The following is a 22,030-nucleotide window of genomic DNA, read 5'->3' on the forward strand; positions in this document are numbered from 1 at the left end:
CCCCACACAAATAAATAAATGGAAAGGGTCACTACCCAGACCGGTTTTGACCTTTACTGGGGTCTCATCAGTGGGAGCTAGAGCCTAAGGTTGAAGTAATGCAGAAGTCGTATTTTCATATACGAGTAGCCAAAAAGTAGCCTTATTATTAAAATGCTCTGGATTAGAGAAAGTTGTTGGAAGTTTTTTCAACCTTAGTATCACCTTTGGGTCTGGCTCCCATTGATGAGACCTCAGTAAAGATTGAAACCGGTCTGGGTAGTGATCCTTCCCATGATGCATAGCATTATACATGTCTACAAAGAGATGTGCTTTGCATTATGGGATACTAAGGCAAGTGATGTGAAGTCTTAGCTTTTTTATACGAGTTGCCAGAGTCCTGAAAAAATTCAGGTGCAGACTTGTTTGCTTACACTTGGATTCCAAGAAAGATTTATGCAAGATCTTTCTTGCATAAATGTTTGAAATTATGGCCAAAGCAACTATGAATCCAGTATACTAATTGCACACATTCTTCTGATAGCTGGTCTGCCGTGTTTTGCAAGACAAAAAAACATGAGTTCTAGGAGGGAAAACTATGCCACCTCCACATCAGATCAACTGATTCACCTTCAGTTTGAAAAACTTATATGCTTAAGAAAAACCAAGGAAGGGAAAACTGGAGAATAAACTGGGCTTAGGTCAAATGAGTGTTTTGCAAACAGTTTATTTCTTCATTATTTTTATTTATGTACAACAAACAGTCAGAGAATCATAGGAGATAGGAGTAAAATAAGGATTGTTATTCAAACTATATTACATTAAAAAACTTTATGCAGTTAATTATTCTTTGAAATTAACTTATACATTTCAAGATTCTTTAGAGAAATTAAACAATCACTGTGACAAATTTCACATGAAAATTAACTACAAAAAACCAACTATAAAAATCAGACTGGAAAGCAGCAGCCATCGTCAACATTCTCAGCAGTGAATCCATTGAATAGGTTACACATTTTAGTTATTTAGGCACAAATATGAGAATGTGACTGAAAAAAAAAAACATATGGAATAAGAAAGAGAATACAAGTATATTCTCAAATTAATTTTCTCACATGCATCTAACAGTTGAGTGGGAAATGCAAAAGTGGATCTCTGATCTACTTTTCCATTTCCAACTCAAAATGAAGTGCACGTGTGGGAGAGGAGTTGGTGGCATCAGTGGCACAACAACACTAAACATATTGGTTGATGTCAATAACATTCAAGAATGAGTTATGCAGAGCACCCCTCTTTTTTTTTTTCTTTTATTTATCCAACTAGGTTACAGAAATACTAAATAAATGGGATTATAATAAATAAGAATTATTAATTTGACATACATGTGCACATTTTTTGAAGGTAGGGATGATATAATACTTAGGGAAGGACTTGATCAGCCTGAGATGGTATATAATTATGAGAGGTTGAAGATGAAGAAACAATAATTTGAGAGTGATGGTAGTTATCAGATGGCTAAAAAATATGAATAAATCAATAATGAAAAAATTAATTAAAATTAAACAAACTAAGAATTTAAAAGAACTTTTCTGGCCTGCACTTTATATTCTTCATGCATTTGTTCACTGCAAACTGTCTTTTGTAACACTGCTTGCTTGATTTCACTGTTCATCCATCTCACTCCTACTCTATTTATTCACTTAGCTCTTGGCATGCAGTTATTATTATTATTATGGGTGACTACAGGGAGTCCTTAGACTAATCGAGGGAGGCGCTAAACATCTTGTCCACACAACTATTCGACATTCTCACAGTAACTATCATACCTTGCCTTGAACTCACTCACTGTCATAGCACCCGCAACAGACTCTGGCAGCTTATTCCACTCATTTACCACTCTAAAAGTACAGAACCCAGCTCTAACACCCTTGTTAACCACACTCTTTCCCAGCTTCCATAGGTGTCCCCTAGTTCTCCCACCACCAGTCCTGATCTCAAAAATATCCTCTGAATTAATCCTATAGAAACCCATCAGCAATTTAAATGTCTCAATCATATCTCCCCTTTTCCGCCTATCAACCAATTTCTGCAACCCACAAATCTTCAACCTGTTCTCATAAGGTTCATTCCATAGACCTGCTATCATCTTGGTCACTCCCCCTCTGGATCCTCTCCACCTCCTCCCCATCAAGAAGAAACCTAGGTGATGAAATCTGGGCACAGTAGTCGAGATGAGTTCTTATCAAGGCTCGGTACAGAGTAACAATAACTTGCTTGCCTCTGCTCGTCAAGGTATTTTTCAACAACCAAGTGAGTTGATGAGCTGTTTTAGCTACTTTTGCAATGTGCCTCTTAAACTTCATCTCCCTATCCACCAACACTCCCAAGTCCCTGGCCTCATCAATCTCCTGGAGTACAGTTCCACCAATATGGTATACTGCTGCTAATCTTTTCACCCCAAAATGCATAACCTTACATTTTGTCACATTAAATTGAGATCCATTCTCCTTAGTCCAGAACTCCAATCTATCCAAATCATCCTGCAAGATTTTGACACCTTCTGCATTCACTACTGCCCTACCCAATTTTGCATCATCAGCGAACAAATGAACTGTTCCTCTTAGATCCTTCCCTATATCGTTAATGAACAAATTAAACAGCAGTGGTCCAAGAACAGAACCCAGCGGCACACCACTAGTCACAGACTGCCTTTTGGACTCTACTCCTGAATTAACTACTCTCTGATATCTCTCCATCAACCACCCACCTATCCAACTCACCAACCCTATATCCATTCCCATATGTTGCAGTTTACGGAGTAGAATTCCATGTAGTATCCTGTCAAAGGCCTTAGCCAGATCCAACAGTATCACTGTAAACCCATTACCCTTATCCAATTCAGCAGTCACTGTGTTATAAAACTTGAGCAAGTTACTGAGGCATGATCTACATTTCACAAAACCATGCTGTCCTCCATACAGTATCGCATTTTCATCAATCCATTCCTGTATTTTTCCCTTGACTACTTTCTCCAAGACCTTGACAACGACTCCTGATATGCTGATTGGTCGGTAATTTGCAACAGTAGTCTTAGATCCTTCATGCAGTGGAATTATTTTCCCCTCTTTCCACACTGAGTCTTGTTTCCAAACCAGAAACAAGACTCAGATTAAACAACATGATCAAGGGCACTGATAATTCTTTAGCCGCTTCACGTAAGACCCGTGCCGATATACCATCCAATCCCACAGATGTATTCACATTAAGGTTCTGTAATAGAATATTCACCCCCACTTCATTCATCACAATTCCTGTATAAACTAATGGTTCCTTCATTCTTTCAATGTCACCACCTGGATGACATACTCTTGCAAAGTGCTCGCTCAGTATTCTACTATATCAATTGATTCAGTGACCTCCTTACTATCGTCATTCCTTAAAATCATTCTGCTGTGTACAGTTTTTTTTTTTGCTTGCAGTATATTGAAAGAACTGTTTGGGATTCTCTTTAGCTTGCATACCTAATTTCCTTTCATAATCTGCTTTTGCTTTTTTTACCACAGTCGTTACCCTTCCGGCCAGTGCTTTATACCGTTCGTGTGCCTGCAGGTCACCTTTCTCTTTAAATTACCCTCCACAGTTGTTTCTTTTTTTTGCAGCTCATGCTTAATGGTGTTATTCATCTATTTACCCCCTACTTGTTTTACTATTTAGACCCTAGGTATACATTCAGCCACAACCTCCTGTAAATGCTCCTTGACCACTTCCCATGCTCTATTGACATCCAGCCCTTGCAGTTTTACATGCCATGGCACTGAACCAAGCAATCTCCCAAGCTTGTCATACTTGCCAGCATGGTAATTTCACATATACCCTGTCTTAATCGAAAATTCCATACCTTTAGCCACCTCCCAGGTCAAGACCTTATGATCACTCTCACCAATAGGTGGCAACATGGTCATATTCATTACAGTCAAATTCTCAGATGCTATTACCAGGTCAAGCACTCTCAAACCCCCAGTATTTTCTATTACATGCTGTCTCAGATAGATAGTTATCCCTTAGTAATTGAATAAAATCCAGTTCCTTTCCTCCCGTGTGTCCTCTCCTCACTCCAATCAATGCGATCATAGTTGAAATCTCCCATAATAATTACCCTCCTTCCACTCATTTCTTCTATTTGCTTGTGCATACTGTCACCACCATCTTTTCCATCACCTGGTCTATAGAAGCATCCAATCGTATATTTAGTTCTGCTAGCCACAATCTCACACCAAATGGCCTCAAATGTGCTCATTTCACTATCCTGCAATACAACTTCAATTCTCCTTGGCTGCAGTTCATCAGCTATCATCAATAACACTGCTCCCCCCATTTTATTCTCGTTGTCCCCCCTAAACACACTATAACTTACACATTCTATCCCACTAACTATATCATCTTCCGTCAGCCATGTTTCACTAATGCCAATAACCTGTGGCCAGGAAGAGCCAACCAAGGCCAAAAATTTTTCCTTCTTGTTCCTAATACTCCTGGCATTAGTATACATGAAATGCATAGGTTCCTTTATCCCACCCCTCTCTTGATGCGTTATTCTAACCATCCCATTCCAATTACTTGTCCTTAGTACTGGCTCGGGTACATTATATACATTCTTACACTCAACTGTCTCACTGATGTCCACATATCCACTTCTCCTCCTTCCGTGGTAGTTCTAGTTTCCCTGGTTCTGCACATCCATTTTCACTTCACTCAGCAACACGTTTTCCAGTCTCCGCACACTGTTATACCCTGATAAGTTGGAACATAAGATATATCATCTTATCATTGTATAACAGAGCGAACACACAATGAGAAACATTTTAACATGCTTGTCTCTAGGTATCAAAATACTGCTTTGTAGATAAATCAAATATTTCAAACTAAAAGAAAACAAATAGTAATTTATATAATATTTCAACAAGGGATCACTCACTAGTTAGTATAATAGTGGAAGTGTAAACGTTTAACATTCTGTTAGAGCAATAAGTACTAGAAGTTATAGAATGATTTTGCACAAATCCTAAGGGTGATGTAAGTCCAAAGGTCAGGAGGCAGTAATGCGAGGGGAGCGGTTTGCCCTGGGCATTCGCGTGCCGACAGCACATGAAAAACATAGCGGAGAAAGCTGGATGCAGTGACGTCGACCTACGTGAAAATGCTAGGTGGACATCGCGGAGTGCGAAAATTGCCGGGAACCAAGGCAAAATATAAGGGTCAAGCACCCCCCACATGAGGCTTTTTTTTGTTCCTGATCTCCTGGTGTTGGTCTCGCGGTGTCGTGAGTAGGTAAAGGGTGGCAGCGCCTCCACTCTGGAGGATTTTGATAGAGGCATCAGCGGAACTAGAAGGTTGTATCTCCGCAGAAAGTGTATGCCCGACCGTCCACAGAAAGACAGATAGGAACCCATGGATATTTCGATTAAGGAGAGACAGATTCCTGAGGACCTCTTAATGTGATGCAGTTCAAGATAGATAAGTAGACTGTATAGTATTTGTTAACTATGAATGAAAGGATTTGTACTGCGCTGTGAATCTAAGGAAGGAACATTAATAATATTATATAGAACTGAACTGTAGTGATCCTGAGAAACCGTATATTTACTGTAATTTTCTCAGTAAACTACATTTTGATCACAGTAGGAAATCGAATTATGTTATATGTTTAAAGAGGTTATGATAAAGTTCAGAGTAAAGAATTGCTATTAATGACAAGATTGTAAAAGATATAGATGCTATTTTGAGTGGTTTGATTGAAACTGAATTAGAAAAAACTTATTGAGATTGTTATGCATAATTTAGGTGTTTTAATGTTGATAAGATTTATACTGAAAAAATTAACAATAGTCAGTCTGAGTATCCTTGTGATATTGGAATGTTTTAATGTTAACCTGACTGTCAGGAACTCTCTTAGATTGAGATTTAAGTTTACATGTACTGTATGTATATAATTATAGTATCTAATAAACCTTGCTTTTGAATACAATTAAATCTATCTGTGATTTTGGAATCCGATACACCACTTATAAAAACTAACACGAACGTATGTGGGAAATTAGAAAGAAGAGATTTTGGCCATGTCTGCAAAGGTCGAGGTATCACTTAAATACTATCTAGAGATCGCCTCTTGATTGATATTATTATTTAATCTAAAAGCGCTAAGTGGCACAACAAAAAAATAAATTTCTTAGTGTTTTACGAGAGGTTGATCTCAGATACTCTGATATTGGCTCGACCCTGGGGCAATTCCATTGTTATACAGGGGTACCACATGATACCTGAGAAAGAGTTGAACGAGAATTTGAATAAAAGACTAAAAGAGTAATTATATTAGAGATAGCGACACAACAACACCAAATCCATTCAAATGCAGGCCATCCATCTTGTATAAATCCTTTTGCCCATCAAACTCATTCCACACCACATTGTCTGCATAACCTGCACATAAAGTCATTTGCGATTAAGGCCCCTCCTCCTAAACTCCTCTCTGTCGTACTGCAGCAACAGACTCACCAGCCTAACTTTGTCACTCTTTTCTTTCGCTACCTTTAACAATACTTTCAAGTCCTCTCTCATAAAAAATTTATCTCCTTTCAACTCATTCGTACCTGCCACAACTATCAATTCTTTAACCCTCTGTTTTTGCGCTCTAATACTCTCACTTAAATCCTTACATTTCGCACCCGGTAAGTACGATTTAGTTAAACTCCCATCTATCGCATCTCTTAATAACGAGTCACCTTGTTCTTTCCTTCATTTCTGAAACTCTCCCACTCTTATTTTTCCTTTTAAACACTTGTTATTTCCGTTAGCCAAGGCACTCTGGAAAGAGTTTTGCGGGTGCTCCAACTACCGCTGCACATTGTGTATTACTCCGTGTAACCTTGCAATCTCACTCCTTACAAATAATTCCTCATTTTTTTCATCATTTAAACCATTTTCTCTCTCTGTAATTGCTTTCACTCTCTCTTTGATCACCACTGTCATTGCCATCTTGTACAACATCGCAATTCCCTATCAAGCCACTATTTTCACTCATGGCTTTCTTCAACCACAACAATCTCACGACCTGACACATATGCATCCGCTCCTCCAGCTTCTTTTGGGAAAGTATACATCCCACACATATTACACTGGACAAACATATTAAAGTTTTTGAACAAAGGCGAAGTATTTTTGGATGCCATTGTTTTTCGTCGTCATGTGCTATTCTATGAAACGTATCTTTAAAATACTAAGTTAAATAAAACAGAATTCACACCAAAATCAAACAGACACAACAAGCTACCAAAAATAAACAATACTACGTTAAGATTTAAACCAATATTCCAATTTTTACTCAAAATTATACTTAGCTTTTGGGAGCTCTCTGAAAACACTACACACCATGTAGCCCTCTAGTGGCTGAGCATCGCTTGTGTTAGATACTACCTTATCATTTCTCATGCACTGTCAACATCTTTTCTACACAATTCATCAACTCAATCAATTAATGCTAGATGACTATAGAGCTTGATAATCATCCACCTTATGGTCCCACATATAGACCTTCTTGATAACAACTTTTTCATGATTGACTAACTTCCAAACCAATACTTCATGATCACTTTCACCAACAGGTGGCAGTGTTGATACCTCATTCACAATGACATCTTGTGAGGATATCACCAAATTTAATACCAATAAACCCCCTTGTTGCCTCCATCACAAGCTGCTTTAGATAGTTATCCTGCAGAAACTCAACAAATTCATTCTCCTTGTTACTGTACTATTTCTTCTTTCCAATCCACATCTATAATGAAAATCTCTCATAAGGATCATCTTCCCTTTACTTGTCCAACTAATTTGTCTAAACATTTCACAATCAATACTCTCCACATTCCTTGGCCTACAATAGCATCTTATTAGATATACTATTTTACTAATCACAACTTCACACCAAACAGCTTCAAAATCTTCACACATACTACTATTTTCCAATTCGACTCTCGAAGGACACACAATTCCTCTGCTACCATTAACAATACTTCTCCTCCTCTTTTCATCTTTCTTTCCTTTCAGAAAATTCCCCATCCCACCATTTCAAGTCCTGACAGCATTATTATCCTCAGTCAATCAAGTTGCATGTATGCCCATTACTTTGAGTATACTGATTCAATCAATGCTACAAACTCAGCCCTTTTATTTCTGATATTCTATACATTAGTATACAAGCATAACAATTCTCCACTCTTTGAGGATATCAACACAATCACTTTTTGCTCTCTCTCTTTGTTCTGACCATCCCCATTTCCCTGATCCTGACTCTGATTTTCATTTATATTCTTATCATCTCCACCGTTTTGCATTGCTCTGTTATAAACACTTCCTTACTTTTGTATTTGTCCTCTTCCCGTTCTTCTGCAACCTGTCACTGTCTCTTAGTGGTACAAATTTCATATGAATCTTGTGTACTCTTAGTAAACAACAACTGCTCCAAATGACCAACACCAAACCCATTCAAATGCATTCTATCAGCTTCGAACCATTCTAATTTTCCATTGAATTCATTCCATACATTCACAAATTGAATACTCTCTGCCTGACATAATTCAGCCATCTTGCTATTCAGTATCATTGCGCTCCTTCTCAGCTCACTACTGTCATATCTGGGCAACAAACTAACCACTTTCCCAATGACACTATTATCCTTCAACTTCCTGCAACAACTTCAAATCCCTTTCCACATTTTTTGCCTCACTATTCAAGTCATTTGTGCCGACTACTACTAATTTTGGCATTCGTTCCTTTCTTCTATGCAAAGCATGTGATATTCGTTTTATTGCATCACCTGCAAAACATGTCTTGTGCACTTTATTTTTTACCACACCGTTTATGATTTAGTCACCATATAAAACAACCATATCATCCTTAGATACCTACTTCTTCTTCCTTGTAATTTACATTAGTTATGCTCTTCTATAAACATTCAATTTCCTCATTCATACACATAAATTGACTCCTCAATTTTCATTAACTCTTGGCTTAGCTCTTCCATGGCATTTGCATTATTACCACCACAAGCACTTCCGTCCAATTACTGATTATTCCTGGTAACACCAGTGTAATTTTTGGAAAATCCTAGCCTTTCATCGCACTTCTCACATACTATAATATATTCCTTTTTATTGTTCGATCTAACACTCCATAAATCTTTAATGATTTTGAATACATACATACATAAAACAACTGTTGAATCTTATGCACTTTGATGAGTCCAAGGAAAAACTTGATCCACGTACGCTGGCAATGCAGAAGATGCTTCTTTGCTGCCACTGTCACCATTATAATGTTAACTAGTACTTCCATGTAAATCAAGATAACTACTGAAGTGAACACTTTCAAAACCACAATACCACGGCACAATGATTATATCCAGGCTATCACACACAAGCACTATTATACAATTCTAATATAATTTATGAAAAAAAAAACTTTTTATGATACTGTTCAAATACACTGCTACTTCTTATTGTGACACTCATTTAAAAGACAAAGTCTGATTATTGCCAAACTGTACTTTTATTTACTGAAAATATTCTTATAATATGCAAATTAAAAAAAAAAACAGTTGCATTAGACAGGATGGTGTTACATAGAATGTTCCAAAAAACTGGGATTTCATGCAAAAAAATAATTTGAATATGATGAGATAACACGGGTATCTTCTGATTAGGATTACTCTGTAGTTTTTTCTGAAACTGTATGTTCTACTAGTAAAGGGTTTTCTTTTCCATTAGAAATGAATTTGATAATAGCAGTAACAGTCAATTTTACTTTCATTCACTTTTCCTGAGTCAATGAGAATAAGAGAATATTATGGAACTGTTGTTATTAGAATACAATTTACATTATCATTACACAATACGTTTTCTGATATAGATTGCTATGCACATTAAAGAGTTCCTTCATCCCACTTTCAGTAAAATACCACTACTAATTCTATTCTGAAAAATTTGGAAATGACTATAGAACCCACATTATTCCAGACAATAAAAATAGTGTTAGGAATAGGGACCATGAGATGGCAGTATCTGTCAGCTGTCTCTTCACTGGATTCCATTTATAATTAGTGATAGTGTTGGGTCAGTTCTCTTTTTATTGACTGGCAGAAATTGAACTGCCCCTCAGTCTCCAAATGTGTTAGGGCTAAAATGGCCTTCACTACTTCCTGTTGAGGAATAAAAAGCATTTTCCTTTTAATTCAAATCTTGACATAAGCCAATGTCTTTGATTTTTCTGTTGGGATTGAGCATTCTGACTGATGCACAATGAATTAATAACATGATTCAGGAAAATAAGTTCAAGTTTATTAATATTTCTCTAGAGCAATGCCAGCCTCCAACAAATTCCAATATAGTGACCATGCAAACAGTAAATGAACACTGAATTCATGTAATTTAAAAGACACATTTTAAAAACAATATATTAAATGCTCATGTTACAGATAACTTTCCCCCAGATGTCAGAAGCTAACACAGAATCGATCATTCAAGATTCCTTGAATAATCTGGCAAATTTTAAGGAACCACAATAAAGTGACATTTCTATTTCATCAGTTTGGCAGAGTAGTTAGCATACCTGCTCTCCAACCAACAGCTACATCCATGTCCATGTCTTTGAGTGAGAGACGAATTGCACTGCCAAATTTATTACTACGTAATAAATTTAAAAAAATATATTTAATATGCGAAATTAGCCAATACACTAAATTAGCTGTATACAAGAGTTTTAACTTATGGATCTGAGAGCTGGGTCAGAAGTAAAACACTTGACCAAAGACTAGAGACTGCAGATATGAGAGTCTTGAGAAAAATTAGGGGCACGAATAGATGGCAACAATGGCAATATCATATTAAAAATGAGGATATTAGGAAAGAACTTGACATTGTCAGCATCCAGGAATGCATTAGCAGAGCTAATCTCAGATGGTATGGTTACTTAAACAGAATGGGCGAGGAAAGATTAGCAAAACAAGTGTTCTCTGCCAGGTTGGCAGCAAAACGACCCAGAGGAAGACCAAGATATAGGTGGATTGATACAGTACAAAGTGCCTTATACGATAGAAATATAAGATCTGATAATGTTGCAGTCTTGACAAGTAACAGACTGATTTGGAGGAAAATTGTAGATAGGAAGTTAGTAATGAAGTAAATTTTTCATGTAGTACTATCATATCCTGTATATCCCCTTGAGGGTACATGGCAGGAATTTGTGATGATGATGTTTAATTTGTAAACTTTGTTGGTTCATGAATACTTGATTAAAGCTTATAAGGCAGAACACTGGAATAAGTTGATAACATACATTTATATATATATATCATCATCATCATCAAATTCCTGACATGTACGAGGGGTGTACAGGATATGATAGTACTACATGAAAAATTTACATCATTACTAACTTCCTTTCTACAATTTTCCTCCAAATCAATCTGTTACCTCTCAAGACTCCAACATTATCAGATCTTATATTTCTATTATCTAAGCCACTTTTTACTGCATCAATCCACCTATATCTTGGTCTTCCTCTGGGTCTTTTTCCTGCCAACCTGGCAGAGAACACTTGTTTTGCTAATCTTTCCTCTCCAATTCTGTTTAAGTGACCATACCACCTGAAATTAGCTCTGCTAACACATTCCTGGATGCTAACAATTTCAAGTTCTTTCCTAATATCCTTGTTTTTAATATGATATTGCCATTGATACCATCTATTCATGCCCCTAATCTTTCTCAGGACTCTCATATCTGCAGTCTCTAGTCTTTGGTCAAGTGTTTTACTTCTAACCCAGCTCTCAGGTCCATCAGTTAAAATTGGTTGGAACACTGTCTTGTAAACAGCTAATTTATTGTTTTGACTAATTTCTCTCTTATTCCATATAAATTTATTCACTTGATTTCCAACCATACCAGTTTTGTTGATCCTGTTGTCTATTTCCATATTTAATTTACCATCTTCACTAAAAATCATGCTTAAGTAGCTGAAATGTTTTACTTGTTCTATAGGTTCTCCATTATGGTTTATTATTGTACATATGTCTATTACTATGTCCATATATATAAAGGATTAATGTAATATAACTTTTCATGTGTAAGCCATATGCTAAATAAATAAATAAATCCATTCACAATGCAGTTGATATTTTCAATGCTTCTGCCTATTTCCATTGTCTTTGTCTTGTTATTGCTGACCTTCATACCATATCTATTACAACAGTTATTAAATTTAGTCAGGGAATCTTGCAGACTTGTAGCAGATTTATTTAGAAGTATAACATCATCTACATAAAGGAAAGAGCTGAGATTAACATCACCAATTTTGATATCAGATTTAATACCACTTTCCTTCATAATGTGATCCATAGAGATAATTAATAACAGAGGAGATAATATACATCCTTGTCTCACACCAGATTTAACATTAAACCATCTTCCTGTACTTCCTTCAATTCTAACTGTGGACTTACAACTCAAATAAAGACTAAGTATTGCTTGATATAATGACCCATTGACACCATGCAACTGTAGCGTTTTGAATCGCATCTACCATGGCACTTGTCATATGCCTTTTCCAGAGCTATAAAACTTAAATACAGATCTTTGTTATATTCTCATGATTTCTCAACTATCTGTCTTAAAGTGAAAATCTGATCCTGACAGCCTGTATTTGGCCTGAATCCAGCTTTTTCTTCACCAAGCTGCTCTTCCAAATCCATCTCAACTGTGTATATATATATATATATATATATATATATATATATATATATAAATATATATATAAATAAATATATATATATAATATATATATATATATATCTATCTATTTAACAATTTTTTAATGATAGAACCGAGAGTTAAATAAAAAACTTTAATTACACTACTAGTTTCGTCTAAAACTAGACTTCATCAGGTGCGAGATAAACATATAAATACCAGTAACCAATCTAAAGGAATTGGTTTTTTAAAACACAGAGTAATGTATCTAACACTAAAGAGAATAAAGGCTAGAGTTTAAATAGAAGAATGAACTTTGACTGTATCATTATGCACATGTGCACATATAAGCTCTTGAGAGCACCAATATTGAATGGTGGAACTGTGAGAGTCTGGTAGGCTGTAGCTTAGGTTGTTATTAATATGATTGGGATTTATAACTATATCTTTAGACTCTAAAATTCTTTTCCCCCAACTCATCACAACATCAGTATATGTTGACAGTTTCATCCCAGAGTATATGATGTGAAAAACCTACATCATTTGAGTTCACTGAAAATAACAAGATTGGACAAGGCACTGGCTCGAGTTCTGTTGGTGTTCCTCTAGACAGAGTTCAATAGATTTCTCCGTTTGAACGAAGAATGGCTTACCGCAGTCACAAAGAATTCTTTGCAACCAAATCGTTGCAGGCTAGACCAGTATCCAATAATGGCATTCTATTACAATGAAAATAGTGAATTCCTATCATTAATCATTTACTCTTCTAACCAAACTGTATATAAAAAAGTTTACAAAATAAGCTTGTTTACAAGAATTTTATTACACATATATATTTCGCTAATCCTGTACCTCAAAGAGTAACAGCATATATGTCTGTTAACTTCAGTTATAATTACAAAAAGTAAATTTTCACTTCTTTAAGAAAAAATAATAAACTGAAACTAATTTCAAGATAAACAAAGCTTACACAGTCATTAGAAGTAAGCTGACAGCTTATCTGTGACTGTTGTAGACTGGGCAGCACAATCCTGCACCAGGTTTGTAATAAAACTAGAAAAGAATATCAATACTTTGCTCACCTTGTGGTGAAGACAGGTCAGGCACTCTTGTTGAAACAACGGAATTTATTGTTGCATGACTGGGTTCTTCATTCCTAATATCCTTTGGCTTGCCTGTCAATAATGGAGGTGGTGTGCACGCAAGTGGAGGAGTAGTAATTTGAGGAGTTCTTGCTCTAATTTCTGCAGCAGGAGTCAGCTTAGGGGGTGGTGGAAAAGATGAACTAGAATTAGGAGGAGTGCCTGGAGATGCTGGCTGAAGAGACTGAGAAGGTGTAAGTGGTCCTTGTTGTGGCAGAGAGGCCTGTGTAGCTGATATTGTTGTTACTGTTAATGGTATAGCTGAAGTGACACCACCTGGAGAACAAACTAAAAAAAGTGTTTTTTATATACTATGGATACAAAAGAAATTTGAATTTTGAAAGACATATACACACACCACAAATAAGCAAGCATTTGAAATTAACAGTATGCAAGTCTGATGAATTTTTTCATAATTAATACTCCATGGGTATTCAATTTCAGGAGAAAGGCAACTACTAGCATAATTGTCCGAGTAGACAGTATGCCTACTCACCAACCAACAGGTTGTGGGTTCATTTTTTGTTATAGTTATGGATGTTTGTGATCTATATGTGGAAGACAATTTTCATTGTGCAATGTGAGATCACCGCCCTGTTTATTACAAACTTTAAGTGGCCTTAAAATAGTAACATGTTTGGTCTCTTAAGCAGGAAAACCAGATTATCTAACATTAGCCCATCCATGGTGCTGTAGTTTTCTACCCATTTATGGGTGGGCTTAGTATAAAATAAAATTAAAGTAGACTGCTTTACTAGTTTAAGTTTCCTCTAGATTCAAACTGGTATTAGAGCAAAATCATATAGATGCTATGACCAAGTTTGGGGGGGGGGGGGGGGTTGAGGTCAGGAAAAACTACAGACATTTTTTGACTCATTAGGAAAGGCAGTCAATATAAAGGAAAAAGGAACAGCAGGTTCTTGTTAAAGACCAAAACAGAAGAGTAGGAAATGAATACCAGACACATAGGAACATCACTATGTCACTGTTGATAGTGATATTCACAACTGGGCCAAAATACAAGCATATACAGGGTGTTCGGGATAAATTTGACATATTTATAATTAATTATATTTTTCCGTAAGTTACATGTATTAACACACACTTCTCTTCATTTAAAAGTTTGGACCCTTCTTCATTCATATACAAGATGTCAGAAAGGATGGATAGCTGGAACCCACCTGAATCATGGAAGAGAATAACTTGTATCATGATGATTCGTGCCCGCCATCAAAATAAGGATATTACGACTGCTGCCCAATGCTCCCTGAATACAGTAAAAACAATCAGGCATGAACTAGAGACTTGCAATGGTGACTACGAGGATGTAGCAAGAAGAAAGATCCCTAGCAGACGATCTGATTGCGTTCGTACAGCAGAATTCCTCGCAAATCTGCAGGAACAGGTGTTGAAGAACCCTGGCATTGGAATTCGGGCTTTGTTCGTGGAGTTGCTAACTGTAGTCAAGCCCTGGATAACAAGGGTAGCCAATGGTAGGCCGTATGTATGGCAGCAGGATTCGGCCCCTTGCCACACCTCTGGGAAAAGTCAAAAATGGTTGTCTGAAAATTTCTACGACTTCACCAGTCCAAATGTTTGGCCTCCAAACTCCCCAGACCTTAACCCCATGGATTATTTTGTATGGGGCGCAGTTGAAAAAGACACCAATCGCACTTCCAGTAATACAAAAGCCCAGTTAATGGATAAAATTAAAACAGTTTTTGCGGCCCTTCCCAGGGAGACTGTAGCATCAGCTTGTTCGAGGTTCCGAAGCAGAATTGAAGCTGTGATCGATGCTAATGGTGGTTATTTTGAGTAAATCTTGTTGATAGTATTGTAATTAACTCTGCCTGTAATGTTTTTTTGTCAATTCATTAAATTTAATAGATACAAAGAAGATTTTCTTTTTCCTTACGAAACTGTCAAATTTATCCCGAACACCCTGTAGAGGGAATTTAAAAGAGGAAATTATCACCATTTAGAGAAGGATAAAAATAAATATCCTACTGAAAAGAATGAGCCTCCAATTCCTGTCAGTGAACTGGAGGCTCATTTCGACGAAAGGTGAGTTAGCAAATCCATATGAAGGTAGGGTTTTTTTCACCTGAAAACTCAGGTTTTTCATCCTGCAGAGCAGGCAAACCGGCCCCGTGAACACACATGGATTACAGTCATGAATACATCCCAGCCATATGCTGGCCCTGAGCCTGGATAAAATTGGGAGGTTCCGAAGCAGAATTGAAGCTGTGATCGATGCTAATGGTGGTTATTTTGAGTAAATCTTGTTGATAGTATTGTAATTAACTCTGCCTGTAATGTTTTTTTGTCAATTCATTAAATTTAATAGATACAAAGAAGATTTTCTTTTTCCTTACGAAACTGTCAAATTTATCCCGAACACCCTGTAGAGGGAATTTAAAAGAGGAAATTATCACCATTTAGAGAAGGATAAAAATAAATATCCTACTGAAAAGAATGAGCCTCCAATTCCTGTCAGTGAACTGGAGGCTCATTTCGACGAAAGGTGAGTTAGCAAATCCATATGAAGGTAGGGTTTTTTTTCACCTGAAAACTCAGGTTTTTCATCCTGCAGAGCAGGCAAACCGGCCCCGTGAACACACATGGATTACAGTCATGAATACATCCCAGCCATATGCTGGCCCTGAGCCTGGATAAAATTGGGAGGAAAGGGGGAGAAGGAAACAATGGTGAACTACCCTGTAAAATTCTCACCAAGAACACTTTGTCGGCAAGCCTACAAAGTCACCTAGGGTCAGAAACGACTGAAAGGGATAAACCACCGAATAGAACAATACACATATGAAAGTTTTATTTTAGTAAAAAAAAAAATGAATGGGATTGGAAAAAAAGAAAAAGAAAAAAAGCCTCATCCCTATTCATTCTATGGCAAAATTAGAAGAAACCATTGATTGATTCAGCTAAAGAGACATGGTGAACATAATGTCTGCAAGGATTAAAAAAAAAAAAGTATTAAACTTCATGGAGGACATGGCGTAGGTTTAAGATGCAGTCCTAAAAAAGAAGAAATCATACTCAAATTTCATGGGGAATAAATTGGCATGGGTCCTGCAAGATACAGAGAAAAATGTACTGAAATTCTGTGTCAAATAAAAATCAAAGTAAGAATCACGATAATCTCCTAACATGTATCCTCTAAGGGGCTATAGGATACCATGACAGTACTACAGGATAAACTTTACATTTTTACTAATCTCCTATTGACAATCTTCTTCCAAATCACTCTACTACTTGTTAGCACTCCACTCTAACATTGTCATATCAAACATTTCCCTCTTCTAGGGCACTTCTGACTGAATTCACTTAGACCTTGGTATACTTCTTGGTCTTTTCCTTCCATCTTTGCATACACTCCTCTCCCATTCTCTTTAAGTGGTCATCTTAAACTTTTTCTTCTCACATATTCTTGTATGTTAACAATGTCACATTCCTTTCTAATATCTCCATTTTTAATATGATTCTGGGACTGATGCCATCAACTAACTTCTCTAATCTTTCTCAGAATTCTCATGTATGTATGTGGTCTCTAAATCTTTGATCACACGCTTTACTTCTAACCCAACTCAAAAATGGTTTGAACACTCTCTTGTACACTGCTACTTGAGTGTTTTAACTAATCTCTCTCTCATTCTATACAAACGTTTTCAAATGAGTTCTCCACCATATCAGCTTTGCTTGTTCTCGTCTATTTCCAAATTTAATTTGTTATCCTCACTGAAAATTATGCCTAAATAGCTGGCATGACTGCAAGAATGGAAAAAAGCCTGACTGATACAGCAACAGCAGGAATGATTTTATATATGTGAATGATAGAATAACTGAAGAATGATATGATTGTGATGAGAAATGAGATGAAGCACGTATAAAATAAATTATGATAGATACAAATGGAAAAGTGCGAAAGAATAAAATGAAAAATAGTGGAGAAAAAAAGTAGCAAATGCCTCAAAGAGTAGCACTATATGGAGATTCTATTAAAAAAAGGTGTGGTGGATGAAAAGGTGTGCAAGGTCTGATTTTCAGGAGGGAGGATGAACATAGCAATCAAGGCGATGGATATGAGAATTAAGCATTCAAGGAAGTTAGTGGTTGGAACTAATGATTCAGCTGGACATAAGGAGAATATGAGGAAGGATATTAGAAGATTATCATATCGTTTCAAGGCTTGCTGGAACAACCTGGGGTTGTTGGGCAGAAGTCCTAAGGTCACATGCACTAGCCCTCACATTTTCTGCAGCAGAATACTGTGCCCTCATCTGGGAAAGAAGTGCACACACTAACATCATAGATACCCAGCAAAACTCTACAATGTGCACAATTAGTGGGACACTGAGAAGCACCCTCTGTCCTCTGACTGCCTGTCCTATCCAACATTGCTCCACCAAATATACAGAGAAGACAAGCCTTGATTAAACAATTTAATAAAGTAATGAGCAACCTGCTCCTGCACTGGATTCTCAAAAATCTACCTAGTCTCCACCTAAAATCAAGAAACTCTTTCTGGTTCATGGACGAACTCACTTCAGCGGCTTTATCATCAACATCTGACAAGTGGAGAGAAGACTGGTCTAACAATCTTTCAACAAATGGTTCCCTGGTTGAAGATCCCTGTGCTCCACACCCTGGCTTTGATCTTCCTAGGAAGATCTGGTCATCTGTCAACAGGATCAGAACTAACCAGGGCAGATGTGGCTACCTACTAATAAACAAACGGAAGCTGTCAGACCACCCTTATTGTGATTATTCCCCCCCATAGCCCAGATGATCACTCATATTGTGAAGAACTTCCCAAGGTTCCAATTTCATGGTAACCTCCAAGGCATCCACAAGGTGACGGATGAGGCCCTGGATTGACTTTCTGGACTAGACTTTGAACTATAACTGCATTTTATTCTTTTTGCCATAAGAATAATAAAAAATGAGATTATTGAGAAGAGTGAAAGACAACAGCGTGGTAGGAAGAATAGTTTGTGTGTTGCCCAGGTATGACAATGATGAGTTGCAGTGGAGAGCAAAAGATTGTGATTGTAATGTTAGTGGAAATGTATGAAGAGAAGGGGGAGTGCAGTTTGTGAATGTGTGCAATAAGTTTGAGGGACAAATGGTGTATAAGAGTGATGGATCTAAATGGTTTCGGAGAGAGTGATCTGGAAAGTCAGCTGCTGGGAGGAGGTGTAATGAGATCCGAGCAAGGTATCAGTGGAAGTTAGAGATGATGTAAATAAGCAGGAGGAGTAGTTAGGTGAGACTGATGTGATTGTGAATGGAGATGAGAATGTGAGAACAGGAATGCAAGTTGGGCAGGGAGACAATATAGGGAAAGTGAATTCTGAAAGCATTAATGAATACATGTATGGAAATAGCATAGGAATGGAATGGCCTGAAATACTTGGGGGATAGTTGAGTCTGGGGAGGTATATGGGACAAAAGGTGAACAGACAGGAGCAAGTGTTGAGAAGTCACCAATGATGGGAAGCACAGATAGGACTGGTTATAGACCAAGAAATGAATTGCTATGCTAATTTATGAATATCAGGAGCATCAGAAATAAGGAAGATGAAGTTGCATTGATTGAGTTTATTGGGTGAGAATGATATCTTGATGGGAATAGAAATAGGAGGTTTTTCACGTAGGTAAGAAGGGCAAGAAGGGAAGGAGGGAATGGGTGCTGATAATAGCTGAGGAATATCTACACAATGTTGATTTGGTTGGGTGTTGCTACAGGCCAGGAATGTGGAGGATGGAGACAAAGACATCTATTGGCAACTTGTCTTAGTCAGCAAGCAAAGGGTGATTTCAATTATGGCCGTACCAATTTGGAATAAAGAAATAGTATCAGGAAATAAGGAGAATGAATTTCTGGAATTCTTAAGGGAGAGATCTTAGGCAATATGTAACAGAAGGTGCATGAGGGCTAGGAGTCTTAGATCTGGTTATATCATCAGAGGATGTGATTGTGCACCAAGTGTCTGATCTTCCTCCAGTTAGCAAGAGTGACCATGGGGTGATCCCATGGGGTTGAAGCCTGTCACATGAGAACTTTTGCAAAGAAGGGAAGTATGTGGCATTTACAAAGCCAATTATTATGAAAAGCTTAGGAGCTGGAAGCTACAGAGTGGAAAAGAGACTAGAAAAATGACTATGAGAGGATGCTGATACTTGACACTGACAGATTGGTAACCGATGCAAAGGATATAGTTAAAGTATTCAATGAGCAGTATATAAATGTATTTCATCCTCATGAAGGCAACATCATGAGAAGCTGGAGTATAGAGAGACTGATGGTGAATGAGCAGGAAGTACATGAGGAATTGAGTAAACCTGATGTTAATAAGGTAGTCTGACTTGATAATATATCACCATGCCTTGATGGAATGCTCCAGGGAATTAACGGCATCTTTGGCACACCTATTTAACATGAGTCATGAATAGGAAGAGTCGCAAAGGAATGGAAGATGGGGGAAAAAACCCACTTCACAAAGGTGTGTGTGTGTGGGGGGGAGGAAACTGAGGCTATAAATTATTGGCTGATCTACATGTCTGGAGTTATTCTTAAGGTGTTAGAGAAGTTGGTGAGGAGTAGGATTCAGAAATGGGTTGATAGCAGTATTCTTTATAATAGTGTCAGCATGGGCTTGTTAGGCTAAGGTCATGCTTTAGTAATCTGCACATAACAAGGTGATGAATTAACTGGATAACGGAGATGCATACAAAGTAGTTGCTTTGATTTTTCAAAGGACTGATAGACTGCCACATGACAAGCTGGTAGCTAAACTGAAACAGATTGGATTAGATAACAGATTAGTGAGTTGGACAGTTGATTGGCTGTCGGATAAGTATCAGCAGATTGTGTATGAAGGCATGATATCCCTAGGTCACTAGTGGAGTGCCACAGTGATCTGTTTTGGGAGCATTATTGTTTAACTTGTGACAATAGACTATGCAGATGTGGCCTTGCAGGAGGATCTGAATAGACTGTCAGTGGGCAAGTGAGTGGAGCTTCAGTTTAATGTTGCAAAATGCAAGGTCATGAAATTTGGTAGGCAAGGTTGGGATGCAGAGTATACAATTAATGGGAAATTTTTAGGGGAAGTGGAGAGAGAGCTAGGAACGATGTAGAGAGAGAGAGACTTTAAGTTTAGGGATCACACTGTTAAAATTGTAAGAACATTACAAAAAGAATTATGACAATAAGGAAGACTGACATCCAAAAGCAAAGAGGCTATGATTCCCTTGTATAAGACTTTGATCAGGCTACATGTGGACTACTGTGCACAGATTTGGTCACCTGGTTTTCAAGGGAATGAGGATGCTTTGGAGAAGGTCCACAGCAGGTTTACTAAGTCCAAGTCAGATCAATGGAATGTCAGATACTAGGAGAGATTGAGGGAATGCAACTTACAGATCCTTGTGAATAGTAGAAGAAGAAGAGGGGGATATGATTGAGACATATAAGTTGGTGAGAGGTTGTTACCAGATTAACGTGGAAAAGACATTTCATAGAGTAAAGGGATGCAAGGGTAGAACAAGAGGCCATTCCTGGAAGCTTTATAAAGAGGATGTAAGCAAAGCAGTGAGAAGTAGGTTCTTTGAATGAAAAGTGGAATGCAATGCTGGAAAATGTGTATGTATGTACTCTTCTCTGCATTCCTCTTGAATTTTCTACTACTGTTCTGTCACTACTTGTAATTATTCCATATATGTAGAAAGCAGATAAATAATAGCTGCTCTGTAGATATCTAGATAACCCAAAAAATGATGGGAAGACTTTTGGTAAGAATATAGAAGCTGAGTATACATTTCACCTGCACCAGCTGCTTAACTTGAATTTGTTTTAAAACTTTATCACATAGTGTTCTTTTTTAATGCGATATTTATTTTTATCCTATTTAAAACTAAGTGATGATCACTTCCAGTTTCAAATCCTCTGTATATTTTCTTGTATTCTGAACTAGCCTGAAGATATCATTTCTAACTATAACATAGTCAATGAGGCTTTTCTCATTTGCTGTGTTTTCTATCCATGAATTTTGCACTTCTTTATGTTGGAACATGGTGCTTGGTTGAAATATAATG

General features: G+C 37.2%; 1 protein-coding gene across 9 annotated transcripts in view; it reads right to left on the bottom strand.

Annotated features, from left to right (window-relative positions):
• The window catches only part of LOC150103963 (bromodomain-containing protein 2-like), a 539,719-nt gene that overhangs the window by 134,611 nt on the left and 383,078 nt on the right, over positions 1-22,030 (bottom strand). For all 9 annotated transcript variants that reach the window (XR_016548723.1, XM_090397216.1, XM_090397208.1 and 6 more), the window contains one exon: positions 13,856-14,203. Coding sequence is in view for 8 of the 9 variants with exons in the window: in XM_090397216.1 (XP_090253342.1) it covers positions 13,856-14,203 (348 nt within the window). In the remaining variant the exon portion in view is untranslated. The remainder of the gene's footprint in view (positions 1-13,855; positions 14,204-22,030) is intronic.

This window comes from Typopeltis vanoorti, chromosome 8 (assembly GCF_054136105.1).
Source record: "Typopeltis vanoorti isolate ZY-2024b chromosome 8, IOZ_Tvanoo_1.0, whole genome shotgun sequence".
In the NCBI taxonomy this organism is placed as follows: domain Eukaryota; kingdom Metazoa; phylum Arthropoda; class Arachnida; order Uropygi; family Thelyphonidae; genus Typopeltis; species Typopeltis vanoorti.